A 24,192-nucleotide genomic window follows, 5' to 3' on the forward strand; every position below is an offset into this window, starting at 1 on the left:
TGCCTGTAGCACAATATGATAAAAAAAATTTAACCCTTTCATCTGGCAACAAAACTGACACCATTTTTTTCGTGTACAAGGAGTCATTGTTTGTGCATTGAGCACAATACCTGCGGTCGGAATGCAAACACAAAACACACAGCTCTGATAATGCATTGGCGGTGGAATTGATAAGTCCACACCCGAGACAGCTTCCCTTAGAGCCTCGTCTCACACATGACGTCTCACACGCGGTGTTAGACCAGATGATGATGACGTCTCACACTTGCGGTGTTAGACCAGGTGATGATGACGTCTCACACTTGCGGTGTTAGACCAGGTGATGATGACGTCTCACACTTGCGGTGTTAGACCAGGTGATGATGACGTCTCACACACGCGGTGTTAGACCAGATGATGATGTCTCACACGCTGTGTTAGACCAGGTGATGACGACGTCTCACACTTGCGGTGTTAGACCAGGTGATGATGATGTCTCACACTTGCGGTGTTAGACCAGATGATGATGACGTCTCACACGTGGTGTTAGACCAGATGATGATGATGACGTCTCACACTTGCGGTGTTAGACCAGATGATGATGACGTCTCACACTTGCGGCGTTAGACCAGGTGATGATGACGTCTCACACACGCAGTGTTAGACCAGGTGATGATGACGTCTCACACAGGTGGTGTTAGACCAGGTGATGATGATGTCTCACACTTGCGGTGTTAGACCAGGTGATGATGACGTCTCACACACGCAGTGTTAGACCAGGTGATGATGACGTCTCACACAGGCGGTGTTAGACCAGGTGATGATGACGTCTCACGCTTGCGGTGTTAGACCAGATGATGATGATGACGTCTCACACTTGCGGTGTTAGACCAGGTGATGATGACGTCTCACACTTGCGGTGTTAGACCAGGTGATGATGTCATACACACGGTGTTAGACCATATGATGATGACGTCTCACACTTGCGGTGTTAGACCATATGATGATGACGTCTCACACTTGCGGTGTTACACCAGGTGATGATGACGTCTCACACACGCGGTGTTAGACCAGATGATGATGACGTCTCACACGCTGTGTTAGACCAGGTGATGACGACGTCTCACACTTGCAGTGTTAGACCAGGTGATGATGACGTCTCACACTTGCGGTGTTAGACCAGATGATGATGACGTCTCACACGCGGTGTTAGACCAGATGATGATGATGACGTCTCACACTTGCGGTGTTAGACCAGGTGATGATGACGTCTCACACTTGCGGTGTTAGACCAGATGATGATGACGTCTCACACTTGCGGTGTTAGACCAGGTGATGATGACGTCTCACACTTGCGGTGTTAGACCAGGTGACGATGACGTCTCACACTTGCGGTGTTAAAGCAGATGATGATGACGTCTCACACTTGCGGTGTTAGACCAGATGATGATGACGTCTCACACGCGGTGTTAGACCAGATGATGATGATGACGTCTCACACTTGCGGTGTTAGACCAGATGATGATGACGTCTCACACTTGCGGCGTTAGACCAGATGATGATGATGACGTCACACACTTGCGGCGTTAGACCAGGTGATGATGACGTCTCACACTTGCGGTGTTAGACCAGGTGATGATGACGTCTCACAAACGCAGTGTTAGACCAGATGATGATGATGTCTCACACTTGCGGTGTTAGACCAGGTGATGATGACGTCTCACACACGCAGTGTTAGACCAGGTGATGATGACGTCTCACACAGGCGGTGTTAGACCAGGTGATGATGTCTCACGCTTGCGGTGTTAGACCAGATGATGATGATGTCTCACACTTGCGGTGTTAGACCAGGTGATGATGACGTCTCACACTTGCGGTGTTAGACCAGGTGATGATGACATCACACACACGGTGTTAGACCATATGATGATGACGTCTCACACTTGCGGTGTTAGACCAGGTGATGATGACGTCTCACACTTGCGGTGTTAGACCAGATGATGATGACGTCTCACACTTGCGGTGTTAGACCAGGTGATGATTACGCCAAAAGGCGCAACGTTTTGTTGTGTGATTGGGGCCAAATGTAGCTGATAGAGGCAAAATAAACATTGAAATTGGTTTAATTTGTGGATCAGGGAAGGCTCTAAGAAAAGCCGTCTCGGGTGTGGACCAATCAAATTCAAGGACAGTCCCAATATTATTATCAGAGTTGTCTCTTTTGTTTGCATTTTGACTGCTTGTGTTGTGGTTATTGCAAACATGATGCCTTGAATAAAGGTGTCAGTTTTTCTGCCAGTTAAAAGGGTAAAACCTATTACTATATCTTGTTACTGGCAAAGGAGGTCTCATAATGAATTTGATCTTCTCCGATGGATGCTGCTTGATAGTTGGAGAGTGAAGAAACGTGAGTGTGGCTGATGCTGTCTGAAGTTACTTAGGAAATAACGAAGAGCAAAGAGAAGTGGTAGAGTTACCAATAAATTGATCAGAGTCTAATTTTATTTTGTCTCAATGTAATGGCAGGGAATATTGACAGAAATAATGTCATCAAACACTTCGCTGCATTTCACTGTAGCACTGCATTAATGGCAGTGAATGTTGCACAATACATTTATTTCACCCATGGTTAATGTGTAAGAGATTCTCGCAACATTTTTCATATTTGATATATTTTTGTTCAATAACATTGAAAATTGTAAAACGTTTCAAAATACCAAAAAACTTTTACAATTTAATTTTTGTTATAACAAATTTAATAACATAAAATTCCGAGCAACAATTGTCCATCTTACCTTCCAGAGGTTTTTTTGGCACACCACCCACCCACTCAATCACTCACCCACCCACCCACTCACACAGTCACTCACCCACTCAGTCACTAACCCACCCACACAGTCACTCACCCACCCACTCACACAGTCACTCACCCACCCACACAGTCACTCACCCACTCAGTCACTAATCCACCCACACAGTCACTCACCCACCCACTCAATCACTCACCCACCCACCCACCCACTCACACAGTCACTCACCCACTCAGTCACTCACCCACCCACACAGTCACTCACCCACTCAGTCACTCACCCACCCACCCACACAGTCACTCACCCACTCAGTCACTCACCCACCCACCCACTCACACAGTCACTCACCCACTAATTCACCCACCCACTCAATCACTCACCCACCCACTCACTCACAGTCACTCACCCACTCAGTCACTCACTCACCCACCCACCCACACAGTCACTAACTCACTCAGTCACTCACCCACCCACTCAATCACTCACCCACCCACCCACTCACACAGTCACTCACCCACCCACCCACTCAATCACTCACCCACCCACCCACTCAGTCACTAACCCACTCAGTCACTCACCCACCTACTCAGTCACTCACCCACCGACCCACTCACACAGTCACTCACCCACTCAGTCACTCACCCACCCACTCAATTACTCACCCACCCACTCACACAGTCACTCAATCACCCACCTACCCACCCACTCAGTCACTCACCCACACCTCTGTCTAACCCCCCCCCCCCTACAGTTAACTGGCCGCGCACACCGCAGGGCCATCCCAGCACGGCAGGCACCACGGCTTGCTGCTGCCTCATCAGGGGCGGTGACGAGCTCTACGTCGCCCACGTGGGAGACTCGCGAGCCGTCATCGCCCAGCGGCACCCCCGGGGGGGGGGCACCCCCGCCGACGGACCCCCCCCCCCTTCAATGCACCCCGTCTATTCATTGGCCCCCCCTTCCTCACTGCGACCCATTTATTCAGCGGGCCCCCCTTCTTCCTTGCGCCCCATTTATTCAGCGGACCCCCCTTCGGACATGGGCCCCCCTTCTGTGAAGGCCCACCTAGCCTGGGACGGAACCCCACCTACACATGGCCAAGTTGTGGCGGACTTCATAGCGGCCATCGGCCAAGCCGTGGCAACACCGCAACCACCGCCACTGTCACAACCACCACAACTACAACCACAACCACCACTGTCACAACCACCACAACCACCACCACCACTGTCACAACCACCCACCACTGTCACAACCACCACCACTGTCACAACCACCACCACCACCACGGCCACCACTGTCACAACCACCACCACCACTGTCACAACCACCACCACCACCACCACGGCCACCACCACTGTCAAAACCACCACCACCACTGTCACAACCACCACCACCCCTGTCACAACCACCACCACTGTCACAACCACCACCACCACTGTCACAACCACCACTGTCACAACCACCACTGTCACAACCACCACTGTCACAACCACCACTGTCACAACCACCACTGTCACAACCACCACTGTCACAACCACCACCACTGTCACAACCACCACCACTGTCACAACCACCACTGTCACAACCACCACCACTGTCACAACCACCACCACCACCACCACGGCCACCACCACTGTCACAACCACCACCACCACGGCCACCACTGTCACAACCACCACCACCACGGCCACCACCACTGTCACAACCACCACCACGGCCACCACCTCTGTCACAACCACCACCACCACTGTCACAACCACCACCACTGTCACAACCACCATCACCACCGCCACCACTGTCACAACCACCACCACCACTGTCACAACCACCACCACCACCACTGTCACAACCACCACCACCACTGTCACAACCACCGCCACCACCACGGCCACCACTGTCACAACCACCACCACTACAACCACCGCCACGGCCACCACTGTCACAACCACCACCACCACTGTCACAACCACCACCACCACCACTGTCACAACCACCACCACCACTGTCACAACCACCGCCACCACCACGGCCACCACTGTCACAACCACCACCACCACCGCCCCGGCAGGAGGTGGACAAGGAGGAGGTGGTGGACGAGGTGGAGGAGGAGGTGGACGAGGTGGTGGACGAGATGGAAGAGGAGGAGGTGGACAAGGAGGTGGTGGTGGACAAGGAGGTGGACAAGGTGGTGGAGGTGGACGAGGTGGTGGAGGAGGTGGACGAGGTGGTGGATGAGGAGGTGAACGAGGTGGAGGAGGAGGTGGTGGACGAGGTGGTGGACGAGGTGGTGCCGCTACTTGCCGTGGCGTTGACGCGCGACCACAAGCCGGAGGATCCAGTGGAGAGGGAACGCATCGAGAGGCTGGGCGGGCGGTAAGACATTCGTGTGTATGTGTGTGTGTGCCTATGATACCATCAGTAGGCCTGGGCTCTGGGTCGTTCTTCGTGCTTTTGGAGTACCTGACCCTCTGCTCACGATCATTAAGGACCTTCATGATGGTGAGCGGGCCCGGGTAAAACTACGTGGCCGGGAGTCAGAGCCATTCCCTGTACACCTTGGGGTGCGACAGGGATGTCCTCTGGCTCCCACATTATTTAACATCTATTTTGACCGCGTAGTTCGTGAAGCCTTCAGTAGCTGTACCGGGGGAATCTTCATATGGTACAGATATAATGGGAGGCTGATCGATGCCCGGGTGCGGTCAAAGGATGGCTCCCTATTGCTCAACCACGTGATGTATGCTGATGATTTGGTAATAGCTGCTCATTCAGAGGAGGAATTGGAGACGCTGCTGCTGAGACTGGAGCGTGCCACTAAGAGGTGGGGCCTTACCATCAGCCCCACCAAAACTAAGCACCTGCCTGGGTATTTTGTACCATCGGACACTCCACCCCCACAACTCGCAATCGGTGATGGGGCAGTTGTGGAGAGAGTGGAGAGTTTCCCATACCTGGGCAGTGTGCTTATGACCGGCTCCAGTTTAACAGCAGAGGTCTCACTCCGAATCAGTCCAGCGACAATATCTTTTCATCGGTTGTGTAACGCTGTGTGGAAGCTACCTGGTCTGTCGCTCCACAGTAAGCGTCAGGTCTTCTCGGCCACGGTCATTCCCTCCCTTCTCTACGCTTGCGAAACGTGGACCCCCCTAATGGAACATCTTCGCCGGTGTGAAACATTTAGGCTGGCCTGCCTACGATCCATCCTGGGTTTAACCAGGCTGGATTGTGTGAGGAGCTCACAAATCCTTGAAAGATCTGGGCAAGGCACCATCGGTGAGCTCCTCCGGCAGGCAAGGCTGCGATGGCTGGGTCATGTAGCCCGCATGCCCAGCCACCGCATGCCGAAACAGCTTTTGTTCGGCCGGATTGAGGGGGCTAAACGAGCGCGGCACGGGCTAGAGAAGAGATGGAGTGATGTGGTACAGGAGGACGTGGAGCTGAGTGGACTTGCCGATGACTGGTGCCAGCGGTGTCAAGATCGGCCTCTGTGGAGGAGGCTTGTGAAGGACGCTTCTGGGCAGTTGGAGGCAGTCGCCCTCCAACAACAACGGAGGGCGGAGGAGCGACGCTCACAACAATGAGCGGAACGCCGGGTGGCTAAAGCACAGCAGGTTGCCACAGTAGGGGGCACAGGTGGTGCATCAGCCAGTCGTCTCAATCAGTCGACCCGTGGCACCTGGGTCTGCCCCGTGACCTCCTGCCCGCGGGCGTTCGAGACTTCACGTGGCCTCAGGGTGCACATAGCCTGGCACAAGCGTCGTGGTGACGTCACCGCCACTTAGTGGCGAATGGCGGTTGTTGTTGTGTGTGTGTATATATGTGTGTGTGTGTATGTGTGTATGGGTGTATGGGGAGGAGTAGTGTAGTGGTTTGCGCGCTGTGCTACGAACCTGATGACCCGGGTTCGATTCCCGCTCACAGCCAACACCAATCACGATTATCTGAACCGGTCCAGGGCCTCCCCTAGGTCGACTAAGCCTCAAATGAATACCTGGTGCGGTGTGTAAACATCGCCTCTAGGGATACAAAGGCGGCCGGGCGTGGTGCTGGGCACCCACCCCCTCGTGTACCTTTCTGGCATTCGTAGGTGCTGCTCGCTAACAGCACTTGCCCCTACAGTCTGTTACAGGCTACACGGGGGATCTTTGTCTTTGTGTGTGCTCGCTAACAGCACTTGCCCGTACAGTCTGTTAAGGCTACACGGGGGATCTTTGTCTTTGTGTGTCTGCCCACCAGGGTGATGAGGAAGCCAGGGGGGCCTTGCCGTGTGGCCTGGAGGAGGCCCCTTGTGGCTCACTGCGGCCCTGGGCAGCAAAGCTCAGCCACGGAGGACATCCCCTTCCTGGCCGTGTCACGCTCCCTCGGTACACACACACACACCTACACACACACCTACACACACACCTATACACACCTATACACACCTACACACACACCTACACACACCTACACACACCTACACACACACACACCTACACACACACACACCTACACACACACACACCTACACACACCCACACACACACACACCTACGCACACACCTACACACACACACCTACACACACACACACCTACACACACACACAGCTACACACACACTTACACAACAACAACAACAACAACCGCCATTCGCCACTAAGTGGCGGTGACGTCACCACGACGCTTGTGCCAGGCTATGTGCACCCTGAGGCCATGTGAAGTGTCGAACGCCCGCTGGCAGGAGGTCACGGGGCAGACCCAGGTGCCACGGGTCGACTGACTGAGATGACTGGCTGATGCACCACCTGTGCCCCCTACTGTGCCAACCTGCTGTGCTTTAGCCACCCGGCGCTCCGCTCGTTGTTCTGAGCGTCGCTCCTCCGCCCTCCGTTGTTGTTGGAGGGCGACTACCTCCAACTGCCCAGTAGCATCCTTCACGAGCCTCCTCCACAGAGGCCGATCTTGACACCGCTGGTACCAGTAATCGGCAAGTCCACTCAGCTCCACGTCCTCCTGTACCACATCACTCTATCTCTTCTCTAGCCCGTGCCGCGCTCGTTTAGCCCCCTCAATCCGGCCGAACAAAAGCTGTTTCGGCATGCGGTGGCTAGGCATGCGGGCTACATGACCCAGCCATCACAGCCTTGCCTGCCGGAAGAGCTCACCGATGGTGCCTTGCCCAGATCTTTCAAGGATTTGTGAGCTCCTCACACAATCCAGCCTGGTTAAACCCAGGATGGATCGTAGGCAGGCCAGCCTAAATGTTTCACACCGGCGAAGATGTTCCATTAGGGGGGTCCACGTTTCGCAAGCGTAGAGATGGGAGGGAATGACCGTGGCCGAGAAGACTTGACGCTTAGTGCGGAGCGACAGACTAGGTAGCTTCCACACAGCGTTACGCAACCGATCAAAGGATATTGCCGCTCGACTGATTCGGAGTGAGACCTCTGCTGTTAAACTGGAGCCGGTCATAAGCACACTGCCCAGGTATGGGAAACTCTCCACTCTCTCCACAACTGCCCCATCACCGATTGGGAGTTGTGGGGGTGGAGTGTCCGATGGTACAAAATACCCAGGCAGGTGCTTAGTTTTGGTGGGGCTGATGGTAAAGCCCCACCTCTTAGTGGCACGCTCCAGTCTCAGCAGCAGCGTCTCCAACTCCTCCTCTGAATGAGCAGCTATTACCAAATCATCAGCATACATGACGTGGTTGAGCAATAGGGAGCCATCCCTTGACCGCACCCGGGCATCGATCAGCCTACCATTATATATGTACCATATGGAGAGTCCCCCGGTACAGCTATTGAAGGCTTCACGAACTACATGGTCAAAATAGATGTTAAATAATGTGGGAGCCAGAGGACATCCCTGTCGCACCCCAAGGTGTACAGGGAATGGCTCTGACTCCCGGCCACGTAGTTTTACCCGGGCCCGCTCACCATCATGAAGGTCCTTAATGATCGTGAGCAGAGGGTCAGGTACTCCAAAAGCACGAAGAACAACCCAGAGCCCAGGTCTACTGATGGTATCATAGGCCTTGACCAGGTCAAGAAAGCAGATATGTAGGTCTTTTTGGAATTCCCTACAACTCTGCTGTAGCAGACGGACAGAAAATATGGCATCTTTGCAGGACCGCCCTTTCCTGAAACCGCATTGGGGCTCCGCAAGCCTCTCCTCAGCGTGCCTGGCAAGGCGATGTTGAATAATCCTTGCCAGGACCTTTCCCGGCACACTGAGGAGTGAGATGCCCCTGTAGTTGTTACAGTCCTGCGGAACCCGTCCAGTGGTCCAGACTGTTGTTATGATGTCATATAGGGCAGTCTGTGCACAAACGCCGCCCTCCCTCAGCATTTCGCTTGGGAGATCATCTCTGCCCGCTGCCTTTCCTGGTCTCAGACTCCGGATCGCCTTCAGTACTTCCTCAACAGATGGCACCTCAGCCAGCCACTCACAGGGGGTGACTTCTTCCAATATTTGAGGCACCGCAGCCTCAGCAGGGTCATCCTCACTTTGTGCCACGATATTTTCCCGGCTGAGGGATTTTCCCTCCCCCAGGACCTCACAGAAATGCTCAGCAAATCTGCAAACCTGTTCCTGGGGGTCGAAGATTGGGTCACCGTTTTTTCCCCTAATGATGGTAATAGGTGTTGCGCTGCAGATTACTTTTTTGATGGAGTTAAATAGAGATTTGTGATCACGGGCCACTGAGGCAGACTCCATCTCCTCAGCAACCCACGACCACCACCCATCCTTGCAGCACCTCATGGCTCTCCGAACCTCCGAGCGAAGGCTGTGGTAAGCCTCCTCATTCTCTGACGTGGGATTCTGTAACCGATGACAGTGGGCCTGTCGTTTTTTCTCAACCATCCTGAACACCTCCTCTGTCAGCCAGGGTCTCTGGGGAGGTCTGGACCGCGTACCCAAAGCAGCCATTGCAGCTGCATGAGTCACAGTCCTAAACCTCGCCCATTTACCCTCGACATCAGGAGGAGTCGGGGACGATGCCAATCCCAGCCGCAAGCGATGATGAAATTCTCGCTTGCAACTTTCATCAGATAACTGAGACCAGGCCACTTTAGGTTGGAATGGGGTCCTGGGTGTACACCCACCACCGGAGTTGAAGAATAGCAGGCACATCTTACAGATGACTAGTCGGATGGTCAGAAGGCAGATCAGCTCCACGGTAGGTCCTGGTGTCAAGGACATGGGCTAGCATCCGCTGGTCCGTCACTATGTAGTCCAGCAGATGTTCTTGCTTGGACCCGGCATGCATCCATGATGTTGTGTGGATGCGCCGATGCCGGAACAGCGTGTTGGTAATTACTAGCCCATGGGTTGCACAAAAATCTAGCAGCCTTCTACCATTGTTATTGAGCTGATCTGGCCCATGCCCTCCAATCACTCCAGACCAGGTGCCAGTATCATGACCAACTCGGGCATTTAAGTCACCCAACATGATGACTCTATCCCGAGGGGCCACTTTAGCCAGCACCTGTGACAGGAGGTCATAGAAGGCATCTGACTCATCGGCTTTGCCTGCATCCCTCCACGGATGTTCATCTTCGGTGGGGGCATAAGTAACCACGACCACCATTCCTCGCCTCCAGTTGATGGGAAGGCGAGCCCAAAGTAGCCTGGGACTTACAGCTTCCCACACCTCACCGCCATGTTCCCACGCCCCTTTATTCTTTTGTTCAAAAGAAGAGCCACACCCTGTTGTTTGGCAGTCTGCTGCCCCGAGTAGAGGACTGTCCACCCCTCATAGTGGCAGGAGCCAGAGCCGGTCCACCAGACCTCCTGAATGCCACATAGATCCAGGCGGTACCGGTCCAGCTCCCGACAGAGGAGTGGCAGCCTCTCCTCCGCAGTGAGTGTTCGAACATTCCACGTGGCCACCCATAGTGGTTTTTCGTTGTTTCTGGAGGAGCCCCGAGGGTAGATATTCAATCTCCTGGCTCCGCCAATTGGGGTTTGGCCAGGAGACGTCATAGACGCCTGGCCTCCCGGGGCCTCCGGCACAAGCTTATTAGTTATATATTCTTAATTCGTGGTTTAGTGGTAATTAATTGAAGGTGGAGGGGTTACCAGCCCCTCACATCCATCCAGAGCCCCCGTTTAGCCCCTGTGGTGGACACATATGCCATGAGGGGAGGAGCCAATCAAAATTGGACCTCCCCCCACAGCACTGTCCACGACAGAGTTGCCCGTCCGGCACACACACCTACACACACACCTACACACACCTACACACACACCTATACACACACCTACACACACCTACACACACCTACACACACACCTACACACACACCTACACACACACCCCTACACACACACACCTACACACACACCTACACACACACCTACACACACCTACACACACACCTACACACACACCTATACACACCCGTGGCACCTCCTGGCGACCTCCTGCCAGCGGGCATTCGACACTTCATCTGGCGTTAAAAGTGCACGTAGCCTGGCACAGGCGCCCTGGTTATGTCATCGCCACCTAGTGGCGAATGGCGGTTGTTGTGAAACGTGTGTTCATGTATATGTGTGTGTACGCGTAGGTGTGTTTACGTGTGTGTTTACGAGTGTGTGTACGCGTGTGTACGTGTGTGTGTGTACGTGTGTGTGTGTACGTGTGTGTGTACGTGTGTGTACGTGTGTGTGTACGTGTGTGTACGTGTGTGTGTACATGTGTGTGTACGTGTGTGCGTGTGTACGTGTGTGTGTACGTGTGTCCGTGTGTGTACGTGTCCGTGTGTGTACGTGTGTGTGTGTGTACGTGTGTGTACGTGTGTGTACGTGTGTGTGTGTGTGTACGTGTGTAAGTGTGTGTGTACGTGTGTGTGTGTACATGTGTGTGTGTACGTGTGTGTGTATGTGTGTGCGTACGTGTGTACGTGTGTGTGTACGTGTGTACGTGTGTGTGTGTACGTGTGTGTGTGTACGTGTGTGTGTGTGTGTACGTGTGTGTGTACGTGTGTGTGTGTACGTGTGTGTGTGTACGTGTGTGTGTACGTGTGTGTACGTGTGTGTGTGTGTACGTGTGTGAGTGTGTACGTGTGTGAGTGTGTACGTGTGTGTGTGTGTACGTGTGTGTGTGTACGTGTGTGTGTGTGTACGTGTGTGTGTACGTGTGTGTGAGTGTGTACGTGTGTGAGTGTGTACGTGTGTGAGTGTGTACGTGTGTGCGTGTGTACGTGTGTACGTGTGTGTGTACGTGTGGGTGTGTGTGTGTGTACGTGTGTGTGTGTACGTGTGTGTGTGTGGTACGTGTGTGTGTGTACGTGTGTACGTGTGTGTGTGTGTGTTGGCGATATCCCACAGGGGACCTCTGGAGCTACGACTTTGCGAGCGCCCAGTTTGTGGTCTCCCCCGAGCCAGACGTCAGCGCCTACAGGCTGGACCCAGGGCACCACCGCTACCTGGTGCTGGCCACCGATGGAGTCTGGGATGTCCTCACGCCCACAGAGGCCGTGGCGCTCTGTCATCGTGCGGACGCACAGCAGCAGCAGCAGCGAGCACGGGCACGTCTACATACACACACACACACACGTCTACATACACACAAACGTCTACATACACACACACACACGTCTACATACATACACACACACACGTCTACATACACACACACACACACGTCTACATACACACACACACGTCTACATACACACACACACACGTCTACATACACACACACACACGTCTACATACACACACACACGTCTACATACACACACACACGTTTACACACACACTATACACACACACACGTCTACATACACTCACACACGTCTACATACACGCACACACGTCTACATACACACACACGTCTACATACACACACACGTCTACATACACACACGTCTACACACACACACACGTCTACATACACACAACAACAACCGCCATTCGCCACTAAGTGGCTGTGACATCACCACGATGCTTGTGCCAGGCTATGTGCACCCTGAGGCCACGTGAAGTGTCGAACGCCCGCTGGCAGGAGGTCACGGGGCAGACCCAGGTGCCACAGGTCGACTGACTGAGATGACTGGCTGATGCACCACCTGTGCCCCCTACTGTGCCAACCTGCTGTGCTTTAGCCACCCGGCGCTCCGCTCGTTGTTCTGAGCGTCGCTCCTCCGCCCTCCGTTGTTGTTGGAGGGCGACTGCCTCCAACTGCCCAGTAGCATCCTTCACGAGCCTCCTCCACAGAGGCCGATCTTGACACCGCTGGTACCAGTCATCGGCAAGTCCACTCAGCTCCACGTCCTCCTGTACCACATCACTCCATCTCTTCTCTAGCCCGTGCCGCGCCCGCTTAGCCCGCTCAATCCGGCCAAACAAAAGCTGTTTCGGCATGCGGTGGCTGGGCATGCGGGCTACATGACCCAACCATCGCAGCCTTGCCTGCCGGAGGAGCTCACCGATGGGACCCTGCCCAGATCTTTCAAGGATTTGTGAGCACCTCACACAATCCAGCCTGGTTAAACCCAGGATGGATCGTAGGCAGGCCAGCCTAAATGTTTCCAACCGGCGAGAGAAGGGAGGGAATGACCGTGGCCGAGAAGACCTGAAGCTTAGTGCGGAGCGAGAGACCAGGTAGCTTCCACACAGCGTTACGCAACCGATGAAAAGATATTGCCGCTCGACTGATTCGGAGTGAGACCTCTGCTGTTAAACTGGAGCCAGTCATAAGCACACTGCCCAGGTATGGGAAACTCTCCACTCTCTCCACAACTGCCCCATCACCGATTGGGAGTTGTGGGGGTGGAGTGTCCGATGGTACAAAATACCCAGGCAGGTGCTTAGTTTTGGTGGGGCTGATGGTAAGGCCCCACCTCTTAGTGGCACGCTCCAGTCTCAGCAGCAGCGTCTCCAACTCCTCCTCTGACTGAGCAGCTATTACCAAATCATCAGCATACATAACGTGGTTGAGCAATAGGGAGCCATCCCTTGACCGCACCCGGGCATCGATTAGCCTCCCATTATATCTGTACCATATGGAGATTCCCCCGGTACAGCTATTGAAGGCTTCATGAACTACGTGGTCAAAATATATGTTAAATAATGTGGGAGCCAGAGGACATCCCTGTCGCACCCCAAGGTGTGCAGGGAATGGCTCTGACTCCCGGCCACGTAGTTTTACCCGGGCCCGCTCACTATCATGAAGGTCCTTAATGATCGTGAGCAGAGGGTCAGGTACTCCAAAAGCACGAAGAACGACCCAGAGCCCAGGCCTACTGATGGTATCATAGGCCTTGACCAGGTCAATAAAGCAGAGATGTAGGTCTTGTTGGAATTCCCTACACCTCTGCTGTAGCAGACGGACAGAAAATATGGCATCTGTGCAGGACCGCCCTTTCCTGAAACCGCATTGGGGTTCCGCAAGCCTCTCCTCAGCGTGCCTGGCAAGGCGATGTTGAATAATCCTTGCCAGGACCTTTCCCGGCACACTGAGGAGTGAGATGCCCCTGTAGTTGTTACAGTCTGTGCGGTCCCCCTTCTTAAAAAGGGGGACCACCAGGGCATACTTCCAATCCTACGGAACCCGTCCAGTGGTCCAGACACACACACACATATACACACACACGTCTACATACACACACACGTCTACATACACACACACGTCAACATACACACGTCTACATACACACACACACGTCTACATACACACACACACGTCTACATACACACACACGTCTACATACACACACACACACGTCTACATACACACACACACGTCTACATACACACACACACGTCTACATACACACACACGTCTACATACACACACACACTATATATACACACACACACACGTCTACATACACACACACGTCTACATACACACACACACGTCTACACACACACACACGTCTACATACACGCACACACGTCTACATACACACACACATATACACACGTCTACATACACACACACACGTCTACATACACACACACGTCTACATACACACACACACACACGTCTATATACACACACACGTCTACACACACACACGTCTACACACACACACACGTCTACATACACACACACACGTCTACATACACACACACACACGTCTACACACACACACGTCTACATGCACACACACACACTATACATACACACACTATATACACACACACACACGTCTACACACACACACGTCTACATGCACACACACGTCTACATACACACACACACGTCTGCATACACACACACGTCTACATACACACACACACATATACACACACGTCTACATACACACACACACGTCTACATACACACACACACACGTCTACACACACACACGTCTACATACACACACACACGTCTACATACACACAAACACGTCTACACACACACACACGTCTACATACACGTCTACATACACACACACACGTCTACATACACACACACACATATACACACACGTCTACATACACACACGTCTACATACACACACACAATATACACACACACACACACGTCTACATACACACACACACACGTCTACATACACACACACACGTCTACATGCACACACACACACTATGTCTACACACACACACGTCTACATATACACACACACGTCTACACACACATGTCTACGCACACACACGTCTACGCACACACACTATATACATACACACACACACGTCTACATGCACTTACACGTCTCATCCTGCAGGCCAGCGGCGGTGGTGCCGGTGGTTGCGCTGCTGGTGGTGCCGGTGGTTGTGCTGGTGGTGGTGCCGGTGGTTGTGCTGGTGGTGCTGCCGCTGGTTGTGCTGCTGGTGGTTCCGGTGGTTGTGCTGGTGGTGCTGCCGGTGGTTGTGCCGGTGGTTGTGCTGCTGGTGGTGCTGGTTGTTGTGCCGGTGGTGCCAGCAGCAGCAACAGCAGCAGCAGCAGCGGTGTAGACCTGACGCTGGCGCAGGCGCTGGTGGCGGAGGCGCTGTCCCGCTGGCACCGGCTCGGCACCAAGGCCGACAACGTGAGCGCCGTGGTGGCGCGGCTGTGCCCGTCGGCGGCGTCGCCGGCGCCCCGGCTCGGTGCCGACGGCGCCGCTGGCGCCGAGCTCGTTGCCGGCGGAGGAGGAATGGTCGCTGGTGGTGGTGGTGGTGGCGCTGTCCGTGCGTCAGCCCTGGCCAGGAGTGGAACCGAGGTTCTACGAGGGCCGGGCACCGAGGAGCTACCCAGCAACAACAGCAGCAGCAGCAACAACAACAGCAGCAGCAGCGGCAACAGCAGCAGTGGGAAGTTCACTCCACTGCTGGCTGACCTGGTGAGGGCACCGTCACGATGCGTGGTGTGTGTGTGTGTACGTGTGTATGTGTGTGCGTGTGTACGTGTGTTTGTGTGTATGTGTATTTGTGTGCGTGTGTGTGTGTTTGTGTGTATGTGTGCGTGTTTGTGTGTGTGTACGTGTGCGTGCGTGTGCGTGTGTGTGTGCGTGTACGTGTGTTTGTGTGTGTACGTGTGTGTGTGTTTGTGTGTATGTGTGCGTGTTTGTGTGTGTACGTGTGTGTGTATATGTGTTTATGTGTGTTTGTGTGTATGTGTGCGTGTTTGTGTGTGTACGTGTGTGTGTGTGTATATATGTGTTTGTGTGTGTATGTGTGTTTGTGTGTATGTGTGTGTGTTTGTGTGTACGTGTGTGTGTGTGGATGTGTACGTGTGTGTGTACGTGTGTTTGTGTGTATGTGTGTTTGTGTGTAAGTGTGCGTGTGTTTGTCTGTCCAGCGAAACGATCCCCTACCTCATTGGTGTCGGACGGTAATGCTGTGACTCTGTGTGTGGTGAGTCTATGGGTCTCTGTGTGTGGTGAGTCTATGAGTCTCTGTGTGTGGTGAGTCTATGGGTCTCTGTGTGTGGTGAGTCTATGGGTCTCTGTGTGTGGTGAGTCTATGAGTCTCTGTGTGTGGTGAATCTATGGGTCTCTGTGTGTGGTGAGTCTATGGGTCTCTGTGTGTGGTGAGTCTATGAGTCTCTGTGTGTGGTGAGTCTATGGGTCTCTGTGTGTGGTGAGTCTATGGGTCTCTGTGTGTGGTGAGTCTATGAGTCTCTGTGTGTGGTGAGTCTGTGGGTCTCTGTGTGTGGTGAGTCTATGGGTCTCTGTGTGTGGTGAGTCTATGGGTCTCTGTGTGTGGTGAGTCTATGGGTATCTGTGTGTGGTGAGTATATGGGTCTCTATGTGTGGTGAGTCTATGGGTCTCTGTGTGTGGTGAGTCTATGGGTCTCTGTGTGGTGAGTCTATGGGTCTCTGTGTGTGGTGAGTCTATGGGTCTCTGTGTGTGGTGAGTCTATGGGTCTCTGTGTGTGGTGAGTCTATGGGTCTCTGTGTGTGGTGAGTCTATGGGTCTCTATGTGTGGTGAGTCTATGGGTCTCTGTGTGTGGGTAACTCCCCACCCCCTCCCTTTCCAGGGCTGCAGCCAGGAGGAGATTCCCAGCAAGCGCAGCCGCAGGAGCGGCCCTCACGAGGGCACCGCCTCAGACTAGCACCTCAGACTAGCGCCTCAGACTAGTACCTCAGACTAGCACCTCAGACTAGCACCTCAGACTAGCGCCTCAGACTAGCGCCTCAGACTGGCGCCTCAGACTAGCACCTCAGACTGGCGCCTCAGACTAGCGCCTCAGACTAGCGCCTCAGACTAGTGCCTCAGACTAGTGCCTCAGACTAGCGCCTCAGACTGGTGCCTCAGACTAGCACCTCAGACTAGCGCCTCAGACTAGCGCCTCAGACTGGCGCCTCATACTAGCGCCTGAGACTAGCGCCTCAGACTGGCGCCTCAGACTAGCGCCTCAGACTAGCGCCTCAGACTAGCGGGGACCCTGGTAGAGGGACCCCGGTAGAGGGACCCTGGTAGAGGGACCCCGGTAGAGGGACCCCGGTAGAGGGACCCTGGTAGAGGGACCCCGGTAGAGAGACCCCGGTAGAGGGACCCTGGTAGAGGGACCCAGGTAGAGGGACCCTGGTAGAGGGACCCTGGTAGTGGGACCCTGGTAGAGGGACCCTGGTAGGGGGACCCCGGTAGAGGGACCCTGGTAGTGGGTCCCCCTCGTCCGCGTGCCGCTCTAGTCACGTCCCGGTCGTTGGCGGCGATGGCGACGACGTCGCGAGTGAAGGTTTTGTTTTTGGCGTGAGGGAGAGCTTCCCAGGTCCTGGGGGGCTGTCCCCCGCCCTCCTCCCCCCCCCCTCCAGTTGCCGTAGCCCCCCACGAAACTCTTTAGTCAGACGCGGCGGCGGTGTGGACGATGACGGTGGCGAAGGTGGCGAAGGTGATTCACGCGAACACGGAGGAGGGCGATGATGGGTGGTGGCGGCGTCTCTCTCCAGGGCGATGTCTCGTCTCTCTCTGGGCGTGCGATCCGCACGGCTAGCGCATCGATGTTAGGGGGTTTGATCGGCGTGTGTGTCTGTGTGTCTGTGTGTGTCACTGTGTGTGTGTCTGTGTGTGTGTCTGTGTGTGTCTGTGTGTGTGTGTCTGTGTGTGTGTCTGTGTGTGTCTGTGTGTGTGTCTGTGTGTCTGTGTGTGTGTCTGTGTGTCTGTGTGTGTGTCTGTCTGTGTGTATGTGTCTGTCTGTGTGTGTGTGTCTGTCTGTGTGTCTGTGTGTGTGTCTGTGTGTGTGTCTGTGTGTGTGTGTCACTGTGTCTGTGTGTGTGTCTGTGTGTGTGTCTGTGTGTGTCTGTGCGTACGCTTGTTTGTTAATTGTTTTAAATAAGTATTAAATAGTTGTTGACGATTTTGCGGCGTTTGAAATTGTTCTATTGTTTGGGCTGCCAGAATTGAGGCCCATTTTGCTTAGTCGTAACGTGTATAAGTTAGACCTTACGTATCGCTTAATTGATGAATGATTGTGAGCGTTATCGGTTCTAGTTAACGCAAGCTCTGCAGTGATTCTCATAGTGCTAAGATATTCGTATTGTCCATCTCAGTCACGGCGGGGCTGTTTAATGCTTATCATAGACGTGATAAGTCCGGCAATACAAATGATAGCCAGGATAAGATTTAGACTTTGAATCCTAGTCTGGATAGGTTGTATAATGAATATCGTAGATAGGATGAGTATAGTAATACAAATGATAGCTGAAACGTGTGTTAAGGGGCCGTCCATAAATGACGGAACACAGCTGGGGGGGGTGGGGGAGGGGTCAGACATTTGTGACGATGTGTGACGAGGTGGGGGGGGGGTGTTTGAGAAATGTGACGTCACGTCAAAATGCGCAACTTTAAATAAACACGTCCTGCTGAATTAAAGAGTAAATAGACTTCTTAATAAACGTTTCCTGATGACAGTGAGCACACACCCGGCATGCACGTGACTTGACACGCACGACAGTCAGTGTGTCTGTACGTGTGTGTGTGTGTGTACGTGTGTGTGCGGGTGTGTACGTGTGTGTGTGCGTGTGTACGTGTGTGTGTATGTGTGTGCGTGTGTGTGTACGCATGATGATGCGTAGGCCAATGTACCTGGGGAGCGGTGGCGCAGTGGTTAGCGCACTGCCCATACGAACCCGGTGCCACCGAATCCCGCTTCCCAATTCACGACGGACTCGCGCATCGGTGGCGATCGTGCGGACCGGCGGTAAACTCCCCTAGGTCGGCTCAGACTTAAACGAGCACCTGGGGTAGCGATCTGTGAACAACATCATCATCAGCAGCAGCATTCGTGGGAGAGACAAAAATGGCCGCTGAGGAAGCTGCCACCTCACCCATCCCCCTCGTGCGTCGTCACGACCTTGGTAGCACTTGCCCCAAGGGTCTGTGCGAGCTATACGGGAACCTTTGTCTTTGTGTGTGCTGCTACGTGAGATTAAAGTTATTATTATAATGAGATGTCTGTGTGTGTGTGTGACTATAACCTTTGTGTGTGCTGCTACGTGAGATGTATTATTTTAATGAGATGTCTGTGTGTGTGTGACTATAACCTTTGTCTTTGTGTGTGCTGCTACGTGAGATGAAAGTATTATTATTATAATGAGATGTCTGTATGTGACTATTACCTTTGTCTTTGTGTGTGCTGCTACGTGAGATGAAAGTATTATTATTATAATGAGATGTCTGTGTGTGTGTGACTGTAACGAACCAGGAGGCAGGTTCCATGATGAGATGTGTCTCACTGAAAAGGAGCCACTTGTGTCCACCAGGTTCGTAGCGCGGTGCGCTAACCACTGCGCCACCGCTCCCCACCAGCGGATGTTCGCTGTCGATTGCGTTCCGTCCCCACCACGGCAGCAGCAGCAGCAACACCAAAGGAAAAGATCTCCCGGATAGCCGATACAGACACTTGGGGCAATATCAAAGCATTTTTGTTTCCAAGTGTGGTTAATGCAGAGTTGATGCCTTGTGATGGGGTGTCTGTTGTTTGAACAACGTAACACCGGTATTCTTGCCGGAAAGGGTAAAACCTCTCATTTTTTTGCATAGTGTCGTGCAGAGGGAAACCAGAAAACAAAAACCCACATCATGATGAACACGGATTACCAATAGAAAGAAATGTCGCCATTTCCTGAAGGAGTGCATTATGGTTATCTTGTCTTCGATCACCACCGAAGACAAATGTGACATTCCGAAAGCAGAAGTGATGCAGCTGTTGTCAATTGGTCATTTTTATTTGCATAGCGTGCAATGGCCGTGTGCTGTTTACAACACATTTCTGCCTTTTCCAGCCTGCACTGTTATTCTGTTATGTTTTCATTGTTGTTGTTAAAAAAAAATTCTTGAAGCATTATTTTTGCCTGCACCTCTTGGCACATTCCTATTTCCCGGTACGGATCTTCTTGTTCTGTGCTCGTGCAACACGAATCTCAACTGCATACTAGCTGGGTGACTGGCTAAACAGGACTTTCTGTGTAACAAACATTGATATTTCCCATTATTTACAGGTTTGTATGTATGTATGTTGAACTTCTTTGGTACCGTACGTAGCCAACCATGCTAATGGTCGGTGCAGGGGATGGACAACAAACTAAACACAAGTAGTTGTATTAAAGGTTTGATGAGTGGAAAGACACGATATAGAATGCTGACATTTTAGCCAATCCCCAGCCATCATTAGAACAGAGATATTTGATTACTTACAGTTGCAAGTCGTCATCTGGACGTGCATTGAGCATCCCCGACGTCATCTCGGCATTAAATAAGCACCTGATGGAATTTCGATTTAAAGCTTTCGTGACTGCAAGGATTCATCTTCTTTGGTTCTTTCGGTAAAGTCACCACGTAGAATGAGAATAAAATAATAAATTGATAAAATAAAATAACACAATAATATTCTCACGACGTTTCGGCCACAACACAAGCGGCCTTCATCAGGTGAAAGGACGAGACTGTCTGGAGGACAGCGCTGGAGTGAAAAAGCCATGCTCAGATCGCGACCTTTAAGCTGTGTGAGAAGAAACAAAGCGCCTTGACAAAGGAATTAGCATAGAATCTAGCATTGAAATGGCTGAGTGATTAGCTTGCGACTGGTCACAGAAATGGCTATGTTAAAGTTAAAGCATACACATCCGCAGAAGCACCCCTTGACAAAGGAATTAGCATAGAATTTAGCATTGAAATAGCTAAGTTAAAGCATACACATCCGCAGAGGTACCCCTTGACAAAGGAATTAGCATAGAATTTAGCATTGAAATAGCTGAGTAATTAGCTTGTAACTGGTCACAGAAATAGCTATGTTAAAGTCAGAGCATACACATTCACAGAGGCATCTAGTACAAATCAAACAGGAGAATTTAGCATTGAAATAACTAGACGAATTTAGCATTGAAATAACTGAGTGATTAGCTTGTGACTGGTCACAGAAATGGCTATGTTGAAGTCAAGGCCTACACATCTGAGCTATTCACAGCAACTGGGTATACACTACAATATATAATGAATACTATATAGTGAATTTTGATTTAAAGCTTTCGTGACTGCAGTAATTCAAATTCTTAGTTCTTTCGGTAAAGTCACGTTGAAGGGAAACAAAATAATAAAATATATAAAACAATAAAAATTCTCACGTTTCGACCATAACACAAACGGTCGTCATCAGGTGTGTCGGTTTGCATAAATGTATTTATTTTTAAACGGTTATTTATTTATTAAAAAAAACGTTAGCGCCACGCGCAGCAATTTGGCAGTTTATTTAGAAGGATGAGTCCATCTATGTTCTGAAAAGAGGAGGGGGGAGACGAAAAATTTAATGTATGCTGTCTGAAAGCCACTGTAAGCGTGAACAATCAATTAAGACCTGAAATGGTTTATCAAATCTTTCCAATGATTGCTAAGCCAGAATCCATCTTCTCGGTTGAAATTGTCTCTGTGCTTGTATATGTGTATAGCCTCATGAACGAATCTCTCATGGTAGCCAGATGGCTTACAAAGAACCTCTGTCTTGGAAAAGTCAATGTCATGTGAGCCTACTGAATTATAATGATCTGCCACGGCCGAGGTGTTGGTCCTACCGTGTTTAAGGTCTGCTTTGTGTTCACGAATGCGGTCCGAGACATGGCGTTTGGTTTCTCCAATGTAACTACTACCACAGAGGCAACTTAGTTTGTAGACACCAGGGTATTGTATGTCCGGAATCACATCTTTTACAGACGGAACCAGATCACGGATTTTATGTAATGTGTTGAAACGGACCTGGATCTTGTGTTTATTTATTATGCATATCCGACCAGGAATACATAGGCAGTGAACTCAAGCACGTACACCAAGCTCTTAAGGCTAATGGTTACTCCGACTACAATCTGCAAAGCTATCACTCAAACCATGAAGAAGGACCCTCTTGAGGAGCCTTTCAAAACCATCACTTTACCCTACATTGCGGGGATCACAAAAAAGATCTCCAAAATCTTGAATAAACACAAGATCCAGGTCCGTTTCAACACATTACATAAAATACGTGATCTGGTTCCGTCTGTAAAAGATGTGATTCCAGACATACAGTACCCTGGTGTGCGGGGCATACAATACATGATATGATACGTAACAGAATAGTACATGGGGGAATAGTGCATCACAATAGTACATCACGTATAGGATTCTTGGTATTCAGCATTTATTTCCAAAGCTCATCGAGGCAGACACACGCGGGAATTACGAATCATGAGGTTCAGTGTTAGCATCAGAGAAATGGTTTCAAGGGTAGCGTAGCAGTGGGTGATCACGTGTGATAAATGATATTGTCCATTATTTAGGGACGCAGCTCATGTCCCTCATGCTCATTTAACAGCAGACGCTGGGCATGAGCACGCCTAATATAAGCACAGTTCTAACGTAAGCACATTTCGCTTATAAGCAACGCGTGCCGTATATTACACAGGTGGGCGGAGGCAAAGGGTAACGTCTGATACAGACACACTCTGTTGGATATAAGCAGAACTGGCCGTGCTCCCAAGTGCTGTGCCTGTATCCAGATTCTACGGTGTAAAGGCCACCTTCGTTTTGCAGCAAGAAATACACGTTGCACGCAGTTCTCTTGTTCATTTGGAATTGCAGCTTAGCAGTTCAGTTCAGAGCCGCTGTCTTAATGTTAAACTTAACAACGCGGTGAAACTCATCGACGTCAGCGGCTCTAAACCGACGGCTTTAATTGCATATTCCCATGATGGAGCCATTCTCTTCAGAGGACAAACGATGATTTAAAGCCTTCGTGACTGCAGGGATTCATATTCTTGGTTATTTCGGTAAAGTCACCACCACGTAGAAGGGAAACAATAAAATAATAAAAATATAAAACAAGTGGTACCTGTTTAACCTGAGTTGATCCGGAACTAAGATTTGACATCTTTCTGATTGTAAGCCGTGCGCCTGAACCAGTAATATCCGTTGATATCATCAGCGGTCATGAACAATTCATTGCTGAATGAAGACCTTCGAAATCTGTCCTTTAGCTGCCAATCCGTCACTAGCCTTGACCACCAGCCATCGTCAATTCTCACGTCTTGCTCAATCAAGCCCACTCACTTTTTTTTTGACCAGTCATTTTGACATCTCTAACGTCTGGGTGTTCTCTTATCCATAGGTGTCCAATTGTGATATATTCCACTGCACTTTTTCAGTCTCCTAGCACTGAAAGACGATCTTCACATACACACGAACTCGCCCATTACTGTACAACATAACATACATATCACATTTAAATCACCTGCCTTGTATTCCGTGCAGTCAATATCAAAGGCCAAGTCACACAATTTATCATATTTTAAGTAGATTGGTATTATTTATAAGCTAATCTATGACCTTTCTTTTAATGAAAGTAAGTCTTTATTGATTATCACCATTTTGATAGTAACCCATGCCAGAGGAATACATCACTGTTACGATTATTGATCGTAACACGGAATATGCCCATTCAGCTGTATGACTTAGTGATCTGCTCTTTTGGCAGAATTATACATGCATTGGGT

General features: G+C 51.4%; 1 protein-coding gene across 1 annotated transcript; it reads left to right on the plus strand.

Annotated features, from left to right (window-relative positions):
* Positions 1-4,482: 4,482 nt before the first annotated feature.
* LOC142908968 (uncharacterized) lies at positions 4,483-17,310 on the plus strand. Its single transcript, XM_076059652.1, has 5 exons — positions 4,483-5,165; positions 7,029-7,156; positions 12,109-12,308; positions 15,480-16,073; positions 17,214-17,310. Exons 1-5 carry the CDS (start codon positions 4,924-4,926, stop codon positions 17,286-17,288), a joined length of 1,239 nt encoding a protein of 412 aa, XP_075915767.1. The 5' UTR covers positions 4,483-4,923; the 3' UTR covers positions 17,289-17,310.
* Positions 17,311-24,192: the final 6,882 nt, after the last annotated feature.

Source organism: Petromyzon marinus, unplaced genomic scaffold, assembly GCF_048934315.1.
Source record: "Petromyzon marinus isolate PM22_M1 ecotype Great Lakes invasive population unplaced genomic scaffold, UKy_Petmar_22M1.pri1.0 PM_G_Scaffold_11, whole genome shotgun sequence".
Classification (NCBI taxonomy): domain Eukaryota; kingdom Metazoa; phylum Chordata; class Hyperoartia; order Petromyzontiformes; family Petromyzontidae; genus Petromyzon; species Petromyzon marinus.